At 40.0% G+C, this 17,888-nt stretch overlaps 1 protein-coding gene across 16 annotated transcripts in view; it reads right to left on the minus strand.

Moving 5' to 3' along the window:
- The window catches only part of LOC105479577 (forkhead box P1), a 630,259-nt gene that overhangs the window by 92,624 nt on the left and 519,747 nt on the right, over positions 1 to 17,888 (minus strand). For 11 of the 16 annotated variants that reach the window (XM_071089096.1, XM_071089092.1, XM_011737587.3 and 8 more), the window contains 2 exons: positions 5,427 to 5,564; positions 4,295 to 4,384 (listed from right to left, as the gene is read on the minus strand). In XM_071089096.1, the coding sequence (XP_070945197.1) occupies positions 4,295 to 4,384; positions 5,427 to 5,564 (228 nt within the window). Of the gene's footprint in view, positions 1 to 4,294; positions 4,385 to 5,426; positions 5,565 to 16,587; positions 16,718 to 17,888 lie in introns of those variants that run through there. The other 5 variants (XM_011737586.3, XM_011737590.3, XM_011737579.3 and 2 more) reach the window with 3 other exon arrangements.

The following is a 17,888-nucleotide window of genomic DNA, read 5'->3' on the forward strand; positions in this document are numbered from 1 at the left end:
ACATGTTCTGGCTAATAACTATACTTTACAAACAACTGCATTCACTTAACCTAACACATGACCTTGATCTGATACATCCATAAAATGGTATGTATATCAAGACCTTCTGATGCAAAGTTCAAAGAAAGAGAAAAATGGTGGTTTCCTTTCGGTCTTCATGTACTTTATTTTACAGTAAAAACCATCATTCTCGTATTAGCAACCAATTTCAGACTTACTACCATGCCACTGAGAAAGTTAATTGAGTTTCACTCCAAAAAACAAATTCTATACCACTAACAACAAAAATTTAAATAAATTTAAATGAAAAGCCAGTGTTTTCATTTTAAAAACAGCATGCATAAAATGATCCAATTGTTTTCACCCCTTCCCAAGTTATCACATTAATGTAAAACCCAATGATAGTTATATTCATGTCAAAATGATTTTTTCACTTCTTCAACAGATATTAACTCACAACATTACAAAAAAAGGGAAGGAAGAGAAAAAAACAACATTGACACAATAAAAGATCAGGGAATTAGCTCTTCTGAAAGCAGAATATAATGGGGGGGTACAGCTGGAGGTTGGGGAGGGTGTTTCCTGTCTTACTGTAAATGAAATGTTTAAAAATTTTGTATTTACATAAAATGACTGATGCCTTTTCTGTTGTCTCTGTGGCCATCCCTAGGAAAAGCTCATGAAAGCTGTCTACGTTTGAAAAGCCAGGATATAAAAGTATACAAGGCCCATTGTCCAAAGAAAGAATTTAAAAGCAACACTGGTTGCCAAACTGCGCTCCCCACCCAGTTACCAAACACAGGATACGGGTCCATTTGTTTACTTCTCACAATTGAATGCATACAAAAAAGGTCTCCGTGCAGTCCCCTCGGCAGGTCAGTAGTCAGTGTTAAAATGCTAAAATGCCCTGATAAACCTCGCGTTTCGGATCCCCTCCCTAGAGCTGCAGTCAAAGGTCTGTTTTCCTTTCTTCGGCTACTCCCTACTGCCTAACATAAACTGTCATAACTGCCCGGGACAAACGGCCCTTTTAAAACAATCAACTTAGCCTACCTCACCCGCACAGGATGGAATCTTTTTTTGTAGCTCGATTTAAAATGAATTCTGTTGTCTATTTTCCTCACCACTTCTGTCCAATATTCACGAGCAGTCACTTCAATAGCTGCACTGGGGCTACATCCTCTTCCTCCCTACATCCCTACCTAAGAGCACGTATCTTCTTAAGGAAGGTCCTGTCTTCGTCCAACCCAATATGGAGCCAAACTTTCTCAGGGAAACATCTCAAGGCAACTTTAGGAGGCAAGGAAAAAAAAAAAAAAAAAAAAAAAAAAAAGCAAAGGTACATTGTTCTGGCCAAAGATCAGGTGTCTTATTGCAGAGGTAATCAAAACAGGAAGAAAAAAAAAAGCGGGTGGGGGGGAGCCTGACAATACAAAATTATGAGCCACTAATGACTGGGGACTCTGTAAATTAACATACTTGTTCCATCTGTCAACATCCAAGTTCAAACCTTGTTAAAATCATAACCACCAGTCCACATCATGAAATTGCTACTGTGTGACTCCACCTCATTTTAGCACAAAAGGACTACCACCTGCATGATAATTCAAGGAGACTGGTCCCTACCTCAGGAAAATACGGATCTCTTAACCATTGTTACCTGGGTCTCAGACAACTCCACTGGCACCATGAATCCAAGGAGACACATCCACTGGTCTGCCTATCTCAAAGGACATTCAAAGCAACCTATTTTCTGGGTCACCTTTGCCTGGGAAATGGATGACAAAGCATGGACCACAGCAAACCTAGCGACCTGGAGACGCAAGAATGTTCCTACCATGTCTCGCTTTCTCCTTGTTTAGACACAAAGTGTTCTCCTTGCCTACCCCCACTCCCTTCCCAAACTCAGACACCACTATCATCTTTGTGCTCTGAGATGCTCTCCTTTCTGACAAGAGCAATTTGGGAGAGGTAACTTTTATCCTTCTTTCTGCTGTGTAACTTTCCCCTTCACATTTCTTTATCTGCCCTCTGAGCTCATCTGAACTTTCATGTTCTCCCAGCATGCAGACGTGCATTCCAAACTATGTCTCACAGACCAAATAAGAGGTTAATAAGAAGTGGCAACAGAAAGGAAAAACACAATCCCTGGTAACTGATAAGAATGACAGTGGCAGCCCTTTTTTGTTTGTCTTCAAATATAGAGTTAAAGATCTTTAAAAAACTAAATTTTGATGCCTTTGAAAAGAAAGAAGCACAAAATAACAACAGGGGGTTATTGCCTGCAAGCCACAGGGGAGAAACTCCATAATTCTTATTCTCCCTTTTGAAGGCTGTTAGCAATCTGATTCAAAAAAGCAACAGCAGAAGGGGAAACCTCTTGAGGCTGTAACCATTTCCTGTGATCATGCATAATGTGCTTCAAAAGTGGGTTTTTACCAATTCTGTTGATCAATTGCACCTCCTTCATACCCCTTCTTTTTTCTGCTGTGTTTACATCTGATGTGACTCAATGACAAGCACTGTCTGAGACTGTGAAACAGGCCTGTCATGTTGATTTATGGGCGCATCAAACCACAACTTGTCCAAACTGAAGCTCGCAGTTCATTAATTAGAGAGTTGTGACTTTGAAGTCAGCTTTCAGACTGTGGTTTTTAACATTTGGCTTAATTTATATGCTCTTGAATGTGGATCTCTAAGGAAAAAACTGAAATTCCCTTCTTGTCTTTGAACTTCTTTTGACCGCACAATAATCATTTCTTTGTCCAGAGTGATGCCTGCAATCCCAGAGTCATTAACGCGCATTGAACTGCCACTGATGAGTAAGCCCTGCTGAATTAGAAAAACAGCCAGCAAAACAAAGCTGAGAGCCTTCTGCACAGTGATATCTCACAATTACATGCCTTCCCTCCCTGTGCCATTTCCATTTTAATTACTGTTAGTCCTTTAGATTTACATTTTAGACACTTTTTAATCTGTTCCCTTTTTTATTATAGCAGCACCCGGTAGCGCGCCACTGTACTTAAGGTTGTGTCAGCATTTTCATTAAAACACCTCCTCCCCTTCACCCCAAAACTGCCCCTACTCTGCAGGGGTTTACATCGGGCTGCTCAACAGGACTCCAGGGTGAAAACTTGGCAGGACATGGAAAACGTCCCTAATTTGTGTCCAGGGAGGCGGCAGCAAAGGGAGAATGTCTGGGTCACTCCCAGGGTGTAAAATTAGCACAGCCCGGCATCCTCACTTAGGTGAGCGACAGGGACGTCGAGTCACCTGGTAAGACTCCCTGCAAAAGAACAAAAGTGGCCACCTGCTTAGGGCTGGTGAAGAAGCTGTTAAAGTGGATGAGGTGCTGTATATAGAATTATAAATTGTGTCATCCCAAGGAGAACACTTAAACAAAAAGAATTTCAGTCCACTGTAAAAATATGAGGAGGCAAGTTAAATTGGATAACTCTGGAATGGGTAGAAAGATGTCACAATAACGCACACATGCACACAGATACTCCCACAACTGAGTCTCACCCACACAGAATTGAGTAGAAGGTGAACTGGTAACTCCCTGGAAAGGCCTTACCATGTATGGGATGAATACTGTCCACCTTCGTGGTGTGGCATAATGCGGTTAAGTTATGGACACTATCAAACGTGGTGCATATAGAGGCTATTATGATATACTTTTCTCCCCGCCTCTCAAGAAAACACAACCCAAGCTGGAGCCTTCTCTAACTTCAACTCATGCTCTCTGGTACATGCCTTTAGCAATTATATTATGTACAACTTGCATGAAGAAGTTAAACAAAAGATGTGGATGTTTAATCTTCTTCTAACTTTTTTGTTTGTTTATCCAACCTCACAAGGGGTTATTCTTCCAATGGAAAAGGCCATCACCACACCCCCAAGCTCTCCGAGCTGGGGGGGGGAAAAAAAAAAAAAAAAAACTGAAGTGTGCATCCAAGTAAAATTTTCCTGAAAGCACTTCACTTCCCCCAGCTCCATTCTGGCCCTCAGTTGTTACCAGGTTGCAAAAAGTAACCTGAAGACTCTGTCGATGAGGCCTCTCCTGATCCTCACACAGATACACGTGCAGTGGTGTTATAAAATATGTGGCAGCAAGCAAATGGAACCCAGAAAAATCTGAGTGAAAACAGGACAATAACTCTCAGTCTGAAAGCTGAGAACCGATAGAGTCAGCTCAGTTGTGCAATCATTTAAAAGATGAATGACAGTTTAATAGCCACTAGATAGTCCTCTGGGATCTGTGGTTTGAAAGTAAAATATGTATTGTCGGTACCTCTTTAGGCTGTTTTCCAGCATGTTGTTGTTGTAAAAGTTGAAGCTGCAACTGTTCCTGTTGTTTTTTATAAAACTCTTGAAGCTGCTGCTACAAAGGAAAGAGAGGACGGTAAGTAACAGAGGGTAGCGCCAATCCACTGTCCCTTTTGGTGCCATACACAAACTGTGATTTGAAAAATAGCATCCTTTTATCTGTAATGGCCTGACCTTTAGTTTGAAACTCAACAATAAATTCAGCGCACACTGACTATTCTTGGCATTATTGTTTGAAAAGTAATTTCCAAAATGAACTGATGAAAAACATACCATTTTCTACACAAACTAATTAAAATAAGGCAAAGAATGACCTTTGATAGTACAACAAAGCTGAAATGCCCTTGCTGAGAGAGTCTGGTGAATCTCTACTGCATGCTTTCTACATGACAGGGCTGGGCACTATGCAGTGTTATTCCGTGTGTGCATGGACAGTCTGGGAGCTTCCGCTGCATCCTGTCCCTACCACCCCAGGCCAGTGACTCCCACTGCAGTAGTTCTGAATCTCATCTATTTGGTTCAGGTGGCTGTTAAGTCTGACTATTAGGTCCCCATGGTGCAATGACAACCAGAAGTTCATTTCAGTAACATCGTACGTGGAAGAAGTAAAATCAACTTTGGACCTTAAAATTAGCAAACTCCAAAATGCTTCTTTATGTTTAAAGAAAAAAAAATCTGTAAGCTTCTGAGTTGAAATGGGGACTTCAAGAGCTGTCATATTTAAATTCATTCCCAACGTGCTCCTCATTTTGCTTTGATTCACACCATTTAGGAGCCTCTGGGCTTACCAAATAAAAGAGTGTAAAGCCATGTAAGCCTAAAAGATCTTACTGCTACCAAGTCCAATTACAGCCCTGATCTCAGTCCATCGGGTACTCTCCAGGCCCAAACCCTAGTCACCATGCAGGTCTCCTCTCTTTTGGGCATGCAAAAGCACATCGATTATTCAGCGACTGGTCTGTGTCCTGCCCCACCCACGCTGCTCTACTCTTCACTGGGCAAAGAAGCTGCTCTGGTGGAGGGGAGACTGTGAATGGAGTGATGGGGGCCCCTGGGTTCTGGGGGAGACAGGCTGGAGGTGGAGGAAGGACAATTACCTGTTGAAGCATGAGGGCCTGCTGCTGCTGAAGGAGAACCTGGAGCTGCTGAGGGCTCAGCACTTGTTGCTGGAGGATCTGCTGCATTTGCTGGGGAGTGATAACTTGAGGTGTCATCATAGCCACTGACACGGGAACCTAGAACGTTAATGAAGGATAAATAGGAAGCCAGGAAATCAGAAGCACGCAGCCTCCCAGGTTCAGCGGCTGACTGCCATCAGCCTGCTTAAAGAGTTGCCCAATTTCCCATGCAACATGTATTTATCCAGAGGGGATGCAGCAACAGATCCTATTTCATCTATCATGGAGTTTATTTTAAAGAAAGAAAAATAAAACCTTGCAGTACTGACTGGGGTTCCAGGCAGCCTTGCAAGCAGACAGAAAGGACCAACTTAATAAACCCTAACTGGAGTTAGGATACGACCATTCTCAACTGCTTATTAAGAGTGAGTTTTTGGTCAAAACCATCTGTGGGAAGTCAACCCAAACTTGAATTTTGTTTGAGGGAAGAAGACAAATGGTAACCAACACCTTTGCAGTTGGAGCCCATATGACCCACTTGCTCTGTGGACAGTGATGTTAAGAACAATCAACGAACGCTTAGACTTGCAGGAAAGGGAACCTTGGACACACCTTCCGAACTTAAACACAGACCCTTCGCATGATGCCTTTTACCCTTCCTTATTCACCCAGCATACAGATGTCTCAATTCTTTCATATTATGTGCAATACCATTAAAAGCCGCTTTCCATGACATTTCAGTGACAAACAGCTACAGTGATGAACTTGATAGCATTTCATATTTGCAACTGTTAACACGTTTCTGCACGGGCATCTTTGCAAGGAACCTGCACACTGTATCTGAAAGGATGATGTCTTGTTCAGATAAAACACTGACATTAAAATGACAGGCTGTCTTGGCCAAGGTTACACAAATTGTATTCAAGCGGATACCTAATGACAATGCTATGAATTCTGCAAGCTTTCTAGAATGTAATTTAGCTATTCAAAATAATCACTGCACTTGTGTTTAATTTGCAGACTACATGAGAACCATTTTGTCAGTCCCCGTAATGCAAGAAGACTATTTCATGAAAAATCACCCCCCCAAATAAAAAGATAAGGAAAGAAAAAACAATGAAAGAAAAGACAAAACCTGTATGTCTTCTAACCGTAATATTTAAGCATCTTACTTTTCTTTGGTTTCTAATCAAACATGTGACAGCAAGAAGCTAGAAGCAGTAAAGGATATACTTTGTTAAAAAGGATCTGCTGTCATCTCATGTATTACAATAAAAGGTAATAACATGTTTTGCACTTTGCCTGTGAGCCACTTAAAAAAAAAAATCCGGCAGACAATAGCTGATCAGAAGATAAAAGAATTAAAAAATCTTTCAGGGGAGCAGTAAGCAAAAGGCAGAAATGCAGTATTAATTTTATGTAACATAATGTCTTAATATGCAGTTTATCCTGACTTTTTCACATGATTTGTCCTGTCATTTGCATAGCGAGCTCTCATTCCTAATTTCACAGTCATTATGCACTGATGTCCCGATTTCTCAGCATCACTAATTTTGATGAACTAAAAATGGTTCCTGAAGGTCAGATTCATGTACAGTGAACGTTCTCCACTGTTGTTGTGGGCATGTTTCATGTGTGCGGATGTTGATGTGCAAGTGTCGTGTGTTTGGAAAACACTAGCTAGAACATGCGAAAAATTTCATTAACCCAGCTCTGGAAGGTCATCCATGAATTCTTCCTATTCCAGTGGCCTTTTAAGTTTAGATGTAGATACACTGTAATTTAAAACAGATGGGCATGTCTGAATATTTTCATATGCAAAATGGGACAGATGTATATGAATGGATAAATTATCCTTTTAAAAAGATAATTTGTAGCACGAAATATCACCAATGATTGGAACAGTGAACTTGCACTCAGTCTAGGGCAAACACCAGGAAGACATTATCAAAACATCTGACCATCTACAAATTAATTACAATTAGTCTACTTTGTCTTCATACAGAAGAAACTTTTCTGATTTTTAAATATCTACTGGGTGCCAATCGGTATCCTTTGAGCTGCTAAAGCCAGCGTATCACAATAGAAGTTTACTTTTCCTTGAGAGTTGCATCATCATACGGGGAGGTTTGATTAAGCAAACAAAAGAACCATGTTTAAGGTTTCTTTTTTCCTCTGCGTTTCTTGGATGATGTACAATATAAATATTCTTGAGCCAAATTTCTGATGGTGATGAACAGGAAAACAGACAGGAATAGGGTGGTGTAAAATCTAAACTGGTGATGAACATGAACTTAACAGAGTTAGAGCAGAAATCATCATAGAAATAACCTCCTGGTCATTGTTTTTAAAAGAGCTATAGAAACCTTATGCTAGAAAGGGGCACAGGTGAACTTTCGGGGGCGATGGAAATGTCCCTATCTTGACTGGGGTGGTGCTCACACACACGTATACAATCATCAAAACTCTTCCAACTAAACACTGAAAATCAGAATATCTGAGCCCACGTAAATCATCCCTCAATAAAACTGATTTTAAAAGTTACATATGTCTCCTAAAATAGTTTTTTCCCCTTAACTCAGGTAGAACTAGAAGCATCTTCTTAAAGGAGAAACATCATTGTCCCCTGACTGTCAATAATAAAACGGGGAATCATGGAAAGGACTGACATATACCTGTAGAGACAATTTTTAAAGGCTGACATCCAACTAGCGGTTTAAATCTCCTTTTCCCATAATCATTTATTCCTTTTTTTGCAGTTACAGAACAGGATAATGAACTTGAGTCTCCCCTTCTTTTTCCTTTTGGACATTTTGATGGGGGTGCTGATGAGTAATAATATGCTTTCCAGCAGCAGGCACTGCCAAAGGAGGGAAGGAAGCAAGAGGCCTGAGTAATCCTCCAAACGGGCTGCTCAGTCTCAGAAGTGGGCTATTATATCCTGATGGTCTTCACTTCACTTTTACTATCTGAAACCACGTTTTCATGCCAGTTAACTCTGGGCCTCCAAAGTGGGCTCCAGCTTCATTTACAAATGTTATAAAACCGAGACTTCCCCAAAGTTTCTGTTCCAATGTATTATGAAAAGAGGTTATGGAAAGCTTTCACAAACATATTCAAATAGACCAGAAACGATGGTGGGGTAGAAAATTGAAAAATAAATAAATAAATAAATAAATCTGAGCACAGTTTTTAAGGCTTTAAATAGTTAAGAATTATAGCCTATATATCCACTCCCTTAATTCCCAACGTCCAACTTTTTCATGTAGCTAGTCCCTACTAATACTAGGAATCAAAGGGCATGCAGTACCAGCGAGAGGCTATTACAGCCCACACTTTATTGCCCATTACTACTGAGGTCATTAGCGGCAAGAGTGATTGTAGCAGTCTTAACCTATTGATCACTGTAACTACTATCATTTAATCCTGTGTTGAATGTCTGGAAAGCGGCTAAAGGCACACAAGAGAGAGTGCTTTAGCATTGAGAAATATGGCCAAAGCTTCGAAATTACACTTTGATTCATAAAATCTAGCCAGTGGTTTAAATCAATAGTATTTAAAACAGTCATGTGAGTTTTTAACTACAGCACTCTAATATTTATGGGCCCCTCTTTGAGAGTATTCAGTAAAAACGAAACTTTTTTTTTTCTTTTTTCAGATTTCATGCCATCTACCTTAACCTCCTTGAGATAAAAACATTCATTTCTGATGTTTTCTGTGCTACAGGGCTCAGGCCTTAACTGCGAGTTCAAGCTAATTCTTGATTTCTTTCTCAAAAGATGATTTAAATATAAGGCCAAAAAAAAATTTCCGATACTGTAACTACCTTAACTGTTTGAGTATATAGAAATGAGTATGTTTTATGAGTTAACAATGAATCATAGAAGGCAATTTATGAAGAACTAGAATGATTCTGTCTAGCTGCCTTCAGGGATCAGAAATTCAAATTAAACTTCTGGCAGACATTTAAAGAATGCTAGCATACAAAACTGAATTTAAAAAAACGCACACAGTTAACACTCCTCAGTGGAGTTTCAAGAGGAAATCATGAATTAAAAAAGCACACGGCATGCTACACTGTTGACTGATACCAACTGGGTGTGGCCGATCCCAGGTGCACACAAACCTGCGGGAATGGCAGAAATACAGCTGTGCTTGGGCCATCACAGCTCTGCTAGTATGGGCCTGCTGCTACCTTAATACCAGCAACTGGGAAAACGGTGTTAGCACTAACAACTGCTGCTAAAAGCCCATACACTACTGTGTAAATTCTGCCTGATACGGTTTTTTCTTCAAAATGACTATCAGCTGAATGCTGAAAGACTATTAAAATAAGATGCCATATTATTTCCTTTAACGTCCAATGGGGAAAGGTAGATGATGGGAAGGGAAAAATCTAAAAAGCAAACAAACAAATAAAAACACTCAGAGAAACAATACTTATTTCTAAGCTAGGAGACAATTGAAGGAATTGGGTGGGAGGGGGGAAGACACAATATAAATTCTGAAAATAACATGTTATCATTTTTTTCTCTCTTTAGTTTACACTCCAGTCAACTATAAGTAAATATTAACTAGTACACATACACATAAATTTTGCACATCAGGTATCATCTCATAATTAATGTGTATACAAATAACCAAAATGAGAAGATACAAAATTTTAAACATTGTTTCATTTTTATTAATCTGGTTAATAATTTAGAAACTCTTTTTACCCTCTGATCATTCACCACATGTATGTCCCAGAAAATTCACTTCCGTTCTAGCCTTCAGGCTATATTTGGGTGGTAACTGACCAGGTTTGGCAGTGTCACCTGGTTAATCAAATAACAGGAGCAAAACACATTAAATTAGAAGGCTCCAGAATGTCACCAAAAAACCAAACATGAGAATATAGCTCCACTAAAAAATAATAATAAAAAAAAACTAGGCTAAGTATTTTATGACCATATACAAGCTAGCCTGTGGAGAAGAAAATTAAACATCATCACCTCTGGCCCCCCCGTGGAAAACAAGTTTTCATAATTAACAAGCCAATGGATACAACAGAGGTATTGGCAAACAGAAAAGTTAGAAAGCTTCTATTTCTCCATGGTATTAAAAAAAAAAAAAAAAAAAAAAAAATGAACCAACCAGGTACCACGCAAGTAACTACCATACAGGAAAGAAAACACACTTCTGACATAGTATTTCGGTCTTTAAAACATTTTTAAAAAGCTTGTTATTTATGTGGAAAGTCTAATTCTGTTTCATTATGGAATTCTGCTTTTTGTATAACTCTTTTAGGCTTAGCTATTTTGCCACAATACTGTACAAAGCACTAAGGCAGGTAATGGTTATTATATTAATGCAAAATCATCTAGGTAGTCAGTCATTAGCATAACAGTTCTCTCAGTAACAATACAACCAACTACTAAAAATTTTTTTTCAAAAGACCTCTTTAAAATGCAATTAGCATTTCATTTTTTATCGTTTTGTTTATTACATTCTATCAAGAAAGGCTATCTTTCTTTCACAAAAAAATTGTAAGGCCAAGGCTCGCCTGCCAATCAGGAGTTATTTCAGGTTATCAACCCTAATAAGCAATCTCCAGCAATGCCCTCCGAGCTCTTCTTTTTCTTTTGTCTTTAAATTCTAAAAAGTGGCATAAATGCATATTTGTTTACAGCAGAGGTATTAGTGGAACATCAACAGCTCTCCTCTAACATTTCCCAGGCACACAAGGTTACTCCACTAAGTGCCAGTATAATTGTTTTAGCTCTAATAAATATCAGCTTCATTTGCATAAAAATGTAAAGTTTACATAAATTAAATCGCTTCTCCCATTAGCAACTGTTAAATACAGGAAACAATGGAGGCCACACATGAAAATAATCACTCAATAAGCACTGATTCTTTCAACCTAGCAACTATTATTATTATTTAAATCAAGAAAATGCCTTCTCTTTTCTACTTCCACCACTTTCTCCTGTAGCCGGGATGGAAAACAATTTAGTGCATGTGAATTAAACATGCTATGGCATTTTATATTAACAACAACAACAAAAATCATTTTTAAGTGCTGCAAATGGGAGGGGGGAGAACTACCCCAAGAAGGTACCCCAGAAAAGATTCTATCCATAGATCTGTAGTTCTTAAAGGGAAAAGGAAGAGGCCTTGGCTAAAGAAGTTCTCTTAAATTGAAGTATTACTCAAAAATAATGAAAGAGACAGCAACTGTTTTAATCCTATCTGAGACACATACATGATTAAAATAAATAAAAGGTAACTTGTGGATATAGTTTTAGATCAACAGTTACTGTTAAATGAAGAAAAATATGTCTATCTTCTGTCTAAAGAAGATTTTTCTAACACTAAGAATTAAATTTGTAGCTCTGCTTTCCTCATGATTTAATCAGCATAGAAAATTTCATAGGGAGCTTAACTGCAAATATGTATTTTTTTTCTCGTATTACTGAGAGGGAGAAGGGACTATAATTGAATTTCAACATACAGGTAGGCCAAAATTAGACCATTTCCAAAGTTTTATAAGGCCTTACTTAGGGTGCAATCACTCTTTAAAAAGAATTACAACTCAAGTTTCTCAAATTGTACAGTTTCTCATGCCTATTTCCAACACCTTCACCTTATACATCACAGTTAAGCTAAAGGGTGCAAATGAGATTCTAATGAGAAAACATCAGTTGCTTCTTTGACAATCTCACCATTCACTGATTTATTTCTAATGAAGACAAAGTCCAACCAAAATCTTCCTACAAGTTAAAGGTCAAAATATGTTCAAAAATGCCTAGTAAAATCAAGGCAAATGGGAAACCCGTGCAGACCCGCCTCATGAAGTGGTGTGACAATTAGAGTAATTGTACAAAAAGCCATCTTCAGGAAAAAGTAGAAGAAATTAAGCTGCCACAACTGTAACAGGTTAGATGAAAAAAATCAAAATTTAATGTATTCTCCCCTGTGTCATCTTGTTTTGTCAAGACATCAAATAGAATTGGGAAGTACAAAATAACAAGCCCTTGAGAAATCACAGAAGCCGACCTTTTTGATGTTGTTGATTTACCTTGTTCTCAGTTATTTGAACAATGATGTTTCAGATTTAAGGGCAAGATAAAGCTTAGAAATTAAAACATGATACCAAGGTATTCTAAAAAGCTCCCCCTAACATTTAGCCTGCATGTTCATTGATTAGTTGTTTTTAACTGGATTTGAAAATGAGGCACAATGTATGTGTTCAGTATTCATTTTTCTCATTTGAAATTAATTTCTCAAACAACTCACAGGTTGGAAGAGGGACTCAATGAAGAGCATTCCTACAATCCAAAAGTAGAGGCCCAGATTAGCCCTTCTCAGATGATTCAAGTCCCCACAATCTGCAAAGGATTGTTTAGCTAAGAGACACCTGAGTTTTCTTTTCTAAATGAAAGAGAATAAGACAATGCAAAATGCCACTTGGTGGGGGTGGGAGGGAAGTACTGCACGCTCTGAAAGGACTAAAACAAGAGTCCAGAGATACGCTGCTTCCAAGAAAACAAACCTTTTACCAGACAACAAATTTAGCTAACAGTGTTAAGACTATCCCCAAATCTAGCCATACAGATACACATAAAGCTACCCTTTTGCCCCAAGAGAGCTACAGCCCATCAGCAATGTAACTTCTAGTCTTACATGAAATGTTATGTGCAAAGATACATGAAATCAAGCTATCACAAGACAGCATTCTCAACTTTTATATGTAGGTATTTCCTTCTCCTCAAGCATATATATAAATCAAAAACTGCAGCAGTTAAAACTATCTATTTGAGGCACTAAAAGTAAATAACCTAATATTTGCAAGCATTATAATTTATGAAACCTAGACAGTTAATAAAGCTGTTTAATAATTCCTTGTCATTAAATGCATATTTTAAAATGTAACACACAGAGAGACACGATTTATGTATTTATTTACTCTAACCTTCTCGATCAACTGTTGCTACATTATCCCTTGTTTGCAAATCAAGGAATGATGAACTACCTGAAGTGGAATCTAATTGACCACTATATTTGCCCAGTTACCAAGAACATGGTTTTCAGGTTCTCTTTAGTGATGTTCATCTACAACTAAACCACATAATAAAATAAATTCCTCCAACCTTCATTTTGTCAATTCAAATTTTACTCAAATTTTAGTACAGACTGAGAAGCTAGTCACAACACTCTCTCCTGATTGTCTCAGAAACATAGTAACTCAAACAATGTTTCTGCCACATTAACCAAGACAAACCTGAACTTTCATTGTTTTTAATTAATCTCGATTTTAATTTCACGGTATCTTCCAATTGTGTGGAGGTTGGCTGAGAAGTTGTAGAACTGGTCAGTGTCATAAAAGAGTTTATCTTTCAAGTGACAGGTCCTGACAACGTGTAGATGCAAGGCAGTGATGGTGAGGGTTTTGTTTTTCAAGGTACATTTAACTGCAAACAACAACAAAAAAAATTCAACCATTCCTATCATAAGCTTTCTGATGATTTATGGTTTACCAACTGAGCAAGGTTACGCAACACTGCATGCCTTTAGATGCATTATTTCAGCTAGTTGAGATTTAATTAAGATCACAGCCTCTAAAATCCCTGTCAAATGAAAATTCAGAGAAGACAATACACTATATATCCTCATGCAAAATGTTTCCATTCCATCCCTGGAAAAATATGAGTTAATCCGCGTTTCTATGGCTGCAGACAAAAGTTCGCTAATTTTGTTTTCTTTTGACACTTAGGTTGTTTTCTATTATATGTCATGAGATCATTCCCTTCCAGGGAAAGAAGAAAAAAATCGAGAGTGATACATGTTGCAGAAAATGCACTTGACATTATTAGCCGACATTATCATAGCTTAGCCATGATGCCATCACATTTTCATGTAATCAACCCATGCTTACAAGTTTCATTTAATAAAATATTCATTAACACAACACAAACAAAAACCTACCTTACCTAAATTACTCGGATTAGATAATTGACATGTTATGCTTCTCATTTCCTTAACTAACCAACTTTTTGTCAGACAAGCTAAACATTTGGGCAGGAAACAAAGTTCTTAAGGCAAACGGGTGAATATAAAGCCCATTACTTTCCTTCTGTAAGTCGTTCTTTGGGTTAAAAAATAATCCTCAGTAGATTTCTTTCTTACGGGCTGGTATTGATCCATACTATTTTTTTAAAGAAAAAAATGTATTACTATGTGCCCCTTTACCTAGTCAAATTTATTTTTATTTGCATCTTCTTAATATTTGGTTGCTTATCTCATGCCTTAGAAATGACAGGTGCTTGCAGTCTCACTCTTGACAGGCCACTACACAAATAACTGTCTTGCCTGAAAGGGCTAATGCAGTACTAATGAACAATAAATCAACTTTGATTATCAAGTGTCAGCCCAATGCGTTTTCAGTTCAGCTCTATCACATCCTACAGTAAGTCAGCCAGTGTCTCTGGGTAGGCAGTCTGTATTTTGGTTTCATTTTTACACACTTTTCACTGAAATGTGTCAGGCAGCTACAAAGAATCACATTAAAATAGATACAGACCTTTTTTCAATTTATGCAAAGGGCATCAATTAGGACAACGTGCTTCAGTCTTCAACTGATTTACTTAGTGGTCAATCTTAATAACCAAGGAAGCTTTGTATTCTTTTAAACAACAGTAACAGCAACACACACATCAAACCCTAAACTAGAATCTTAATGTGATCATGTTCCAGCTCTTTGGCACTAACATGCTAGCTTGCGCTCTTTACCACATAAACCACCTCTGATTGCATATATACATTCCTCTTGGAAAACTCATTATATGAAAACAAACAAATAAAAACAGCAAAACAGGGCCGCTTTTAAAATAAAAATGCACTTGCTTTAAACTTTAAAAAATTTGGCTTAACACTGCCTTCCTAATGATAAAATAAATGTAACTTATTTTTTTTTCTTAAGCAGATTAGTCATTGATAGTATGATTCACATTTCCTGTTATCAGGCTTAATTTTTCCCCCAAATGTGTCACTTTTAGAATGCTGGAATCTATGGAAATGAGGTGATTTGCATTTTTAAATTGGTTTGATTAGAACATTTCATTTGTTTGGACAAAAATATAAAATTACTAGATATTTTACTTATAACTGTCAGGACTTGAAGGAGTTAATCCCAAAGAGGAAGAGTCTATATGTACTTTGCTCTAAAACTTTACCACCCACTTCCTAAAGGTCCTCTCCTTCCCATCACCACACTTGGGGAGGGGGGAAATAAAAGTCCCGTTTCCACTGACCGTCTTTCATGCAGTTCTGACAGTTGAGTTAGCTACATTCAGAGCCGATTCAGCTGGGAGTACCCCGTGGCAATTCCTCAGTCTGCTGCACGTCCAAACCCAAACCCCGCTCACTACTTAATTAACCAGCCAAGTAATGCAACAGAGGCTTAGAATCCCCAACCTGCCAGAGTGTTCCATTCGCTCGCTCGCCTGCTCCGGTGTGGGGCTCTGTGCCTCTCCCTCCCCCTTTACTGTGTGTGAACTCCTCGAATTTGAACAGCTAAGCTGAAAATAGCCTAGACAGATATAGAAACAAACTATCAGAAGCAAAGAAACATCCACATGGGTTACATTGAGATGGAAGGCTCCTTGTATATTTCACACGCTCTGAAAGTGACAGAAATCACACCCCAGATACGTCCCCCGAATGGAGTGATGGCGAGGGCTTCACCAAAGTGGCTGCGTGAAGGCCAGACCGGCAGAAAATGAATCGCAAACGAAAAAGAGAGAGAGAGAAACACACAAGCAGGACTTCCTCCAACTCTCAACTACACCCCACCCATGAACATTTAAAAAAAGAGAGCGAGAGTGTGAGCCAGAGAGCAAGGGTGGGGGGGGATCTCTCTCCAGGACCCACAGGCCTGCAGCTCCTTCTTACCCCTCTCCTCCCTCCCCGCCTCCACTTCCAGAGCGCAACTCCTACCCAAGTTGGTAAACAGCGAGGATGAGGATGATTTTTTTAAAGACTCAACTTCAGAACCCTCGGGCTCTCCTGCCTTCCCCAGCGAGGCCCCCAGGAAGCGGGCGCCGCGGAGCCGGGGGAAGGAGAGCGAAACCGGCAAAGATCAATCAGAAGGACCAACCTGACACTCTCCATGTAGCCGCCAGGCGCGCGGAGCCGGGCTCGGGGCGCCCGCGCGGGCCGGGCGTGGGGTCCGGCGGCCTCGGCGTGCAGGCGGACTGCACGCGCGCAGGGGCGCTCCGGCTCGCGGGCTGACAAGACGCGCCGCGCCGCGCCCACCCGCCCCGCCCTGCTCCACCAATCACAACCCGCCTCTAAACACCCCGCGCCGCGCCGCGCCGCGCCGCGCCCCACACAATGGGCTCCGCGGCCCGCGCCCCGCGCCCGCGCGCCCCGGCCCCCTCCGCGCGGCAGGTGAAATCACGCTCGGGTGCAACCCTGCTTTTGTCTGGAGAGCAACTCCACTTAATAGCTGTTAACCCGGTGACCCGCCTCCGGCTGACGTCTGGGTCGGCCGGGCTCGGCGCGCACCGCTCCCTCTGGCCGGGGCTCTGCGGGGCCGGGGCTGCCGGCGGGGCGGCGTGTTTGTTTCGTCTTTGAAACTGACAAAGAGTTGTCCTAACCTTTCCGAGAAACCCGGGAGGCCGAAGAGGGGCACCCGGCGCTGGCGGCGCCAAGCCGACAGCTCCAAGCAACTGTTCGGCTTCGGGAGGGGACGTGGGTCTCCCAGACAGCGCAGAGAAGCGCTTTCCTCGAAAACCGCCCTGGAAGGAGAACTTTCGCTTCACGTCGGGGGTTTCACAGAGCCTCGGCCTCCCCACACCCCTTTCTTTCCCAGAGTCGGGCTCGCCAAAGTGTGCCAGTGCGCACCGAGGAAAACTAAGCCGACGCGGGGTGGAAATAAATAACAACGTGCCTCGTCGCTGAACCAGGCAACTTCCCCTCTAGAACGACAGCTGCTGAAGAAAGCATCTGCCACACGTTTGCTAAGAAATAATTCTTTAAATTCCTTTCTTATTTATACAACAATAGCAACAACAAAACCTACTCTCAATAAGCACTTTAGGATGACCTTCTCTATTAGAAATAGTCACTGCTCTTTCAGGCTATTGAAAGCTGAGTTACAGTGTTTTTTTAAAAAGTCAACAATATGCTAAACTTTGTTGGCTCAACTGACACGATTTAAGCGTCAGGTTAATCTAGTCCGTTTCGGCGACTCTAAAAAATCACCTATTTACCACCTTCAAACTTGGAGAAAAACTTCCTGGCCTGTATATTTTTTTAAAGACACACACACAAAATCCACACACACATTTTTATTCTTTTTCTCAAAATATTAGAGGAAAAGGAATAATGTGACATCAATGAATACCTATTTGCCCTCAAAAAAAAAAAAAAAAAAAAAAAAAGGCAACAAAATCT

This window comes from Macaca nemestrina, chromosome 2, assembly GCF_043159975.1.
Source record: "Macaca nemestrina isolate mMacNem1 chromosome 2, mMacNem.hap1, whole genome shotgun sequence".
Lineage (NCBI taxonomy): Eukaryota > Metazoa > Chordata > Mammalia > Primates > Cercopithecidae > Macaca > Macaca nemestrina.